This window comes from Callorhinus ursinus, unplaced genomic scaffold, assembly GCF_003265705.2.
Source record: "Callorhinus ursinus isolate GAN/ISIS: 27379988/994484 unplaced genomic scaffold, GSC_fseal_2.0 scaffold1, whole genome shotgun sequence".
Taxonomy (NCBI): domain Eukaryota; kingdom Metazoa; phylum Chordata; class Mammalia; order Carnivora; family Otariidae; genus Callorhinus; species Callorhinus ursinus.
The window spans coordinates 64842255-64850959 of record NW_027397063.1 but is presented as its reverse complement, the minus strand read 5'-3'; the positions used below and the strand labels follow the sequence as shown (position 1 = coordinate 64850959).

The 8705-nt window shown below is 42.9% G+C and overlaps 1 protein-coding gene across 1 annotated transcript; it reads left to right on the top strand.

The window, feature by feature from the left end:
* Positions 1–4750: 4750 nt before the first annotated feature.
* Positions 4751–6031, top strand: LOC112827796 (glyceraldehyde-3-phosphate dehydrogenase-like). The gene has a single exon (XM_025876598.2). It carries the CDS (start codon positions 4936–4938, stop codon positions 5815–5817), a length of 882 nt encoding a protein of 293 aa, XP_025732383.1. The 5' UTR covers positions 4751–4935; the 3' UTR covers positions 5818–6031.
* The last annotated feature ends 2674 nt before the right edge of the window (positions 6032–8705 follow it).

Here is an 8705-nt window from a genome sequence, read left to right as displayed (position 1 = left end):
TTCTTGATCAAAACTCTTCGGAGTATAGGGATAGAGGGTACCTACCTCAATATCATAAAAGCCATCTATGAAAAACCTACAGCCAATATCATTCTCAATGGGGAAAAGCTGAGAGCTCTTCCCCTAAGGTCAGGAACGCGGTAGGGATGTCCACTATCACCACTGCTATTCAACATAGTATTAGAAGTCCTAGCCACAGCAATCAGACAACAAAAAGAAACCAAAGGCATCCAAATCAGCAAAGAGGAAGTCAAACTCTCACTCTTTGCAGATGATATGATACTGTATGTGGAAAACCCAAAAGACTCCACCCCAAAACTGCTAGAACTCATACAGGAATTCAGTAAAGCAGCAGGATATAAAATCAATACACAGAAATCAGTGGCATTCCTATACACCAACAAGACAGAAGAGAGACAAATCAAGGAGTTGATCCCATTTACAATTGCACCCAAAACCATAAGATACCTAGGAATAAATTTAACCAAAGAGGCAAAGGATCTGTACTCAGAAATCTATAAAATACTCATGAGAGAAATTGAAGAAGACCCAAAGAAATGGAAAAACGTTCCATGCTCATGGACTGGAAGAACAAACATTGTGAAGATGTCAATGCTACCCAGAGCAATCTACACATTCAATGCAATCCCCATCAAAATACCATCCACTTTTTTCAAAGAAATGGAACAAATAATCCTAAAATTTGTATGGAACCAGAAGAGACCCCAAATAGCCAGAGGAATGTTGAAAAAGAAAAGCAAAGCTGGCGGCATCACAATTCCGGACTTCCAGCTCTATTACAAAGCTGTCATCATCAAGACAGTATGGTACTGGCACAAAAACAGACACATAGATCAATGGAACAGAATCGAGAGCCCAGAAATGGACCCTCAACTCTATGGTCAACTAATCTTTGACAAAGCAGGAAAGAATGTCCAATGGCAAAAAGACAGTCTCTTCAACAAATGGTATTGGGAAAATTGACTAGCCACATGCAGAAGAATGAAACTGGACCATTTCCTTACACCACACACAAAAATAGACTCCAAATGGTTGAAAGACCTAAACGTGAGACAGGAGTCCATCAAAATCCTAAAGGAGAACACAGGCAGCAACCTCTTTGACCTCAGCCGCAGCAACTTCTTCCTAGAAACATCGCCAAAGGCAAGGGAAGAAAGGGCAAAAATGAACTATTGGGATTTCATCAAGATAAAAAGCTTTTGCACAGCAAAAGAAACAGTCCACAAAACCAAAAGACAACTGACAGAATGGGAGAAGATATTTGCAAATGACATATCAGATAAAGGGCTAGTATCCAAAATCTATAAAGAACTTATCAAACCCAACACCCAAAGAACAAATAATCCAATCAAGAAATGGGCAGAAGACATGAACAGACATTTTTCCAAAGAAGACATCCAAATGGCCAACGGACACATGAAAAAGTGCTCAACATCAAGCAGCATCAGGGAAATCCAAATCAAAACCTCAATGAGATACTACCTCACACCAGTCAGAATGGCTAAAATTAACAAGTCAGGAAACAACAGATGTTGGCGGGGATGTGAAGAAAGGGGAACCCTCCTACACTGTTGGTGGGAATGCAAGCTGGTGCAACCACTCTGGAAAACAGTATGGAGGTTCCTCAAATAGTTGAAAATAGAGCTACCATATGATCCAGCAATTGCACTACTGGGTATTTACCACAAAGATACAAATGTAGGGATCTGAAGGGGTACGTGCATCCCAATGTTCATAGCAGCAATGTCCACAATAGCCAAACTGTGGAGAGAGCCAAGATGTCCATCGAGAGATGAATGGATAAAGAAGAGGTGGTATATATACACAATGGAATATTATGCAGCCATAAAAAGGAATGAGCTCTTGCCACTTGCAACAACGTGGATGGAACTGGAGGGTGTTATGCTGAGTGAAATAAGTCAATCAGAGAAAGACATGTATCATATGACCTCACTGATATGAGGAATTCTTAATCTCAGGAAACAAACTGAGGGTTGCTGGAGTGGTGGGGGGTGGGAGGGATGGGGTGGCTGGGTGACAGACATTGGGGAGGGTATGTGCTATGGTGAGCGCTGTGAATTGTGCAAGACTGTTGAATCACAGATCTGTACTTCTGAAATAAATAATGCAATATATGTTAAGAAAAAAAAAAGAAAAAGAAGATAGCAGGAGGGGAAGAATGAAGGGGAGTAAGTCGGAGGGGGAGAAGGACCATGAGAGACAATGGACTCTGAAAAACAAACTGAGGGTTCTAGAAGGGAGGGGGTGGAGGGATGGGTTAGCCTGGTGATGGGTATTAAGGAGGGCACATTCTGTGTGGAGCACTGGGTGTTATGCACAATGAATCATGGAACACTACATCAAAAACTAATGATGTAATGTATGGTGATTAACATAACAATAAAAAATGAAAAAATAAAAAAATAAAAAAATAAAAGTTCAGTCTTTAAAAAGCAGTGTGAATGCAATGTGTTCATTACAGTAATTGGGAACTGTCTGGTTTAAATTTATAGCATCCCTGCCTTTGTTTATCACCTTGTTAAAATAATTGAAGCTGCCTTGATGGCAATGTCAGGTTTTTGATCTGGATTGATGTTATAAACTAGCTTGGGCTTTACAAAAAAAAAAACAACAAACAAAAACCCTTGGTTCAGTGAGATAATTCTGCCCTCTAGTGGCTTGATATTGTTTATACATTTAGTGGCAAAAGGATAGTCTACCTGTGCCAGTCACTTTTGATGTTTCAAAGTCCAGACAAGAGCCAAAATATACTTAAGGGCCTTTACTCTCCTGGAACCATTCCCCAGTCTGTTCACTTACACAGAACTTTACCTTCCTGAATGATCTCAGAGGAGAGACACATTTATGTGAGGAAACTGGCTGGTGTGAATGTAAAAGGCATAGTTAAGGGCTGGGGGAAGAGTTTGATAGTGTGAATGGGAAGACTTAAAAATGTTTATGCATCTTCAGCCAGTAATTTCACTTTTGGAAACTGTTCCCTAGGAAATAATGCAAGTTACATAAAAATACTTAAAAAAAATGTGGGTGCCTGGGTGGTTCAATAGGTTAAGCGTCTGCCTTCAGCTCAGGTCATGATCTCAGGGTACTGGTATCGATCGATCAAGCCCCGCATCAGGCTCCCTGCTCAGCAGCAAGTCGGTTTCTCCCTCTGCCTCTGTGATCACTTTCACCCTCTCCCAAATAAATAAATAAAATCTTAAAAAAATAAAATATTTTTAAAAATTTTACATATAACAATGAAAAATCTGAAACAAAGTAAGTGTTTAACAATCAGGGAATTGTGTAGGAAAGGGAGGAAGGGGAAAGAAGGAAAACTGTATTTTTTATACAGTATATATACATCTATATACTGGACTATTGTGCAGTCGATAAAGGAGTTCCTAAAAATATTTAATGACATGGTTTAACTGTTGATGATACAATGTTTAGTAAAACTCTATCAACGGTGTGATCAAAACTTCGGGATAATATAGATGACCATATATACACACACACAAATAAACAATGACACATAGTTCTCAGGTCACAGTGTGCAGAAAATGTAACTTTTTTTTTTATAACTCAGCTTGATTTTGTTTTAATCCCTCATTTTGCCTGATGGCAGAAAAAGCTAGTCACCCCAGAGTATTCCTCAGTACTCTGTGTTTAAATAATCATTTAAGGATTTACCCCTTCCCTCCCCCTTCCATTAAATTGGCACCTATGTTCACTGGATTTTGGTGTCAGAGAGTGAGGAAAGGCTGGTCCTTACCCATCCCCTGTCCTCTCTGTCCTCCATTGGCATAAGTCGAGTCATCACTTGTCTTTGTTTATCTGGTCATTTGCCTGTGCTAGGCTTGCCTCCGCTGTCACATGTGTGGCTTCATCTTGAGTTTTATCTCTGCCTTCTCTATCCCTTTGGAGCAAATGAAACTCTAGGGCACTTTTCCTGCTGGGCCACAGGCAATGTGGGGTGTGGTCTCCTGCTAGACTTGCCTGGTTTTGCCCATTTCTACTCCACTACTGCTGCAACATGTGAGCGTGAGGGACTTCTGTGCCATCGTCACCACCCCCTCAGATTTCCCCAAGAATCAGGATTCAGTTCTCTGCTTCAGGTCCCAACCCCATCCCTCTAGGACTTCCATCATTCCACAAAGTACGGAAGTGTCCCTGAGACCGACACCAACACCAAACCCAGTCATACCTCGCAAGTCTCTCCTTCCTCAGCTGTGACTTTTCTATCAAATTCATGGCAGGAAAATTGGCTCTTACTTCACTCATGCTTCCACAGCCTATGATTTATAAAAATAAAATTAAGTTTTTGTCCCCCCAGGCAAACTTGGAGACTCGGAAATCCTTTTTCTCTAAGTAATGTCTCTTCCAGGAATTTCAAGTCTATTTAGAAAACGTAAATGCTGACAATTGCCTCCTTCCTTTCTCTTTGCATTCCTGTTGTAACCTTACTCTAAGTGCACACAGAAGAGTTTTGTTGGTGATTGAACAACGGAGGAAGAGTGGGAGTAAAAAGGAATGAATATATACATACATGCTCATATATATATGCATACGTAAGTATACACGTTCATACAAAGAGCAGAGAAATCAATTCAATGAAAGGTTTCAGTGGTTATTTATGCATTATACTTTCTTTTTTATAACTTTCCATATTTTCTGAATTTCTAGAAGAAACTTATTCTATACCATCAGAAAAAGGAAGTTATAGGCTCTCTGCTCCTCCCCGTTCGACAGACAGCCGCGAATTCTGGTGCAGTGCCAGCCGCGTCCCTGAGACACGATGGTGAAGGTCGGAGTGAACGATTTGGCCGTACTGGGCGCCTGGTCACCAGGGCTGCTTTTAACTCTGGCAAAGTGGATATTGTCGCCATCAATGATCCCTTCATTGACCTCAACTACATGGTCTACATGTTCCAGTATGATTCCACCCATGGCAAATTCCACGGTACAGTCAAGGCTGAGAACGGGAAGCTTGTCATCAATGGAAAGTCCATCTCCATCTTCCAGGAGCGAGATCCCACCAACATCAAGTGGGGTGATGCTGGTGCTGAGTATGTTGTGGAGTCCACTGGGGTCTTCACCACCATGGAGAAGGCTGGGGCCCACTTGAAGGGCGGGGCCAAGAGGGTCATCATCTCTGCTCCCTCTGCCGACGCCCCCATGTTCGTGATGGGTGTGAACCACGAGAAGTATGACAACTCCCTCAAGATTGTCAGCAATGCCTCCTGCACCACCAACTGCTTGGCTCCTCTGGCCAAGGTTATCCATGACAACTTCGGCATCGTGGAGGGACTCATGACCACCGTCCATGCCATCACTGCCACCCAGAAGACTGTGGACGGTCCCTCTGGGAAGCTGTGGCGTGACGGCCGAGGGGCTGCCCAGAACATCATCCCTGCTTCCACTGGTGCTGCCAAGGCTGTGGGCAAGGTCATCCCTGAGCTGAACGGGAAGCTCACTGGCATGGCCTTCCTTGTCCCCACCCCCAACGTGTCTGTCGTGGATCTGACCTGCCGCCTGGAGAAAGCTGCCAAATATGATGACATCAAGAAGGTGGTGAAGCAGGCGTCAGAGGGCCCCCTCAAGGGCATCCTGGGGTACACTGAGGACCAGGTCGTCTCCTGCGACTTCAACAGTGACACCCACTCCTCCACCTTCGATGCCGGGGCTGGCATTGCTCTCAACAACCACGTTGTCAAGCTCATTTCCTGGTATGACAATGAATTCGGCTACAGCAACTTGGTGGTGGACCTTATGGTCCACATGGCCTCCAAGGAGTAAGAGCCCCCTGGACCACCAGCCCCAGCGAGAGCAAGAGGAAGAGAGAGGCCCTCAGCTGCTGGGGAGTCCCTGCCCCAACTTACCCGCAAAACACTGAGAATCTCCCGACCTCCACCGTTTCCATCCCAGACCCCCTGAAGAAGGGGAGGGGCTTGGGGAGCCCTACCTTGTCATGTACCATCAATAAAGTATACTGTACCCAGCCAAAAAAAAAAAGAAAAAAGAAAAGAAAAAGGAAATTATATATAAAAAGGGAAATAAACAAGGTCTCTGGCTCCCAGCATCTCCACCACAGCAAAGGACAGGGGAATAGAGGACCTAAGCCTTCCACTGGCCCCAGTCAAAGCTCTCCTCTCCTCAGTCTCTGGGTTACTTGATCTTTCACCCCACTGACCACTGTCCTTGGGATCCACTTCTTCCTTGGCTTTCTGAGCACCAAGCTCTCTTAGCAATTTTTTTTTCCAGTTCTCTGATGCATCAAAAACCTAGACCTCAAGTCTGAGTCTGATGCTATAATGGAATGAAACTTTTGGGGCTCCTGGAAGGGGAAGAGGGTAATTTGCATGAAGGAGTAATGTCAAAATTATTGGCCAGAGGATGTACTGTGGTAAAATAAATATAGATACCACACATTGACTTGAATCTGACAGGCGTGGGACGACTTTGACCCATATGGCAAAAGTGACATTAAAGGCTCAAGACTTACAAGATTGGTGTGGCTCTCACCTCCTGTCACATAAAACCTTTCCTCTAGGAGCCCTGAGCCACCATATAAAAAATGAACTAGTCCAAGAGCATCCTGCTGGAGGAGCCCAAGATAACCATGTGGATGTGCCATTTGAAGAGAAATACGATGTGATGGTTGTTGTTTTAAACCACTATGTTTTGGTCAGTTGTTATGCTGCAACAGATAATTAGAACAGCTTCCTTCCTACAAAAGGGGGTTAATACTACTGCAGCTACACAAAGGGAGCTTGTAGTGAGAATTGCAACAAGATTCTATTTTGATTATCTCCATAATATGTTCCAGAATTACTATGGGAGAAGGGCCTTTTTTGTTTTGAAAAATACCTTGATTTGCCAATTAGGAGTGGAAGGTGAGACCCTCAGAGGATGAGTTGACACTGAGAAGTAAAATGATATAACTAAGCCACTCTGAATTGAAAATGGACAGAAATTTGGAAGTAGAGAAGAACAGAGAATAGAAAAGGTAAAGAGAGATAAAGAAGAGAAATCAAGGAGGGACAAGCAACGTGGCCAGAGGCTAGAGCCCAAGTTGCAAAAATGACCAAGAGAAGTTTTTAAGAACATGGGCATCTAACAAATTTGATCTGGTTGAATATTCATGATGAAAATCTCTGAATTTCTTCAGAACTTCCATCAAATTTGCTACCAGTATAGATACCTTTTGTGACTTTAAAAAAAAAGTAGAAATTAAGAAAAGTGTTTGAGTATCACACGTATGTTGACTTGGTGACAACAGGGACAACAGGTGTCAATTCCTACACTGAACTAATTTAGGATAGCGGTTCCCAACTAGGAGTGATTTTGCTCCCCGCAGGCAACATTTAGAAATGTCTGGAGCCACTTTCGATTGTCATAACTGGGAGAGGGCATCCACTAGCATCGAGTGGGCAGAAGCCAGGAATGCTGCCAAAATTCCTCCAATGTGCAAGACAGCCACCCACAATAAAGAATTGTCCATCCTAAAATGTCAAGGTTGAGAAATCCTGATTTAGAGGAAGCAAAAGATCTGAGTCAGACGTGTCTATGAGAACTTAAATCTCTGGCAGAATTTGTAGAAATGTTGGAGAAGACACTGGACTTTCTACAATCCATTAATATAGTTTGAATCAATCTTATCTAAATCATCAGGGCAGGGTGGTTCTAGTTAACATCTGGGTTATGACATCAAATTTAAGGAATGAACCAGTTATGGTTCTTATTTGGAAGTAACAGAAATGGCCTCTGGGAAAACTGAGCAAAAAAGGAATGTATTAAGTACTAGTGGGCAGCTCAGAGAATCATTAGAAAGGTTGGAGAAAGGGGCCTGGAGACCACACAGAAAAGAACAATTCATAGAAGCAAACTCCAGAACGGGACCATGAAGATGTCTGTGCTCCCACAGCTGGCAGAGACACGGTTGGAAGGAAATAAGGATATAATAGCCATCAGATAGAATGGATACTTGAAAAGAGGAAAGGAAAGGAGCTTCCACATTGGTGAAGATGTGGAGATGAGGAAGGGGAGAGTGGCAGCCTGGAGAAGACATGGAACCTTGCGCCCTTTCTCCACACCTCACCGGTGCTATGCATCTCTTCATCTGGCTGCTGATTCGTATCTTTTATCACATCTTTTAACACACTGGTAAATGTCTGTTAGTCAATCAAGATGGCGGAGGCTCTTCAGACCTTAAAAGTTAGTAAGGCAGCAGCACTAGATGTGATGCCTACAGGGCCCCTGCCCAGCGATCATTCTTTGTTGAAGACCACCACCCTGACATCTCCCATTGGAAGTGCTACTCATCAAGCCAGATGACAGGTGATGGAAATTTTGGTTGGCTTCTCCCAATGGCCTTCTCATTCCTAATGAAGTGCTACTGAAATGATCTTATGCAGGCTGACAATTCAGTGGGATGAAACATGGCAGATTAAATAGGGGGAAAGAAACATGACATCAAAAAAGTTCATTTTACAAGCATGTAAATGTCTTTCAGCCTTAATATAGAAAATCTAAATTCAGCCACTTATGCTCAAAAATTAATTGCTATCTTTGACCCCTTAACCATAATCTAAATCAGATCACCTTGGGATAATTATGATATCCTCCGAACTAGGCTCTCTGCTTGTAGCTTCCCACCTTTAACCAACCCTCCCCCCACTGGTAGA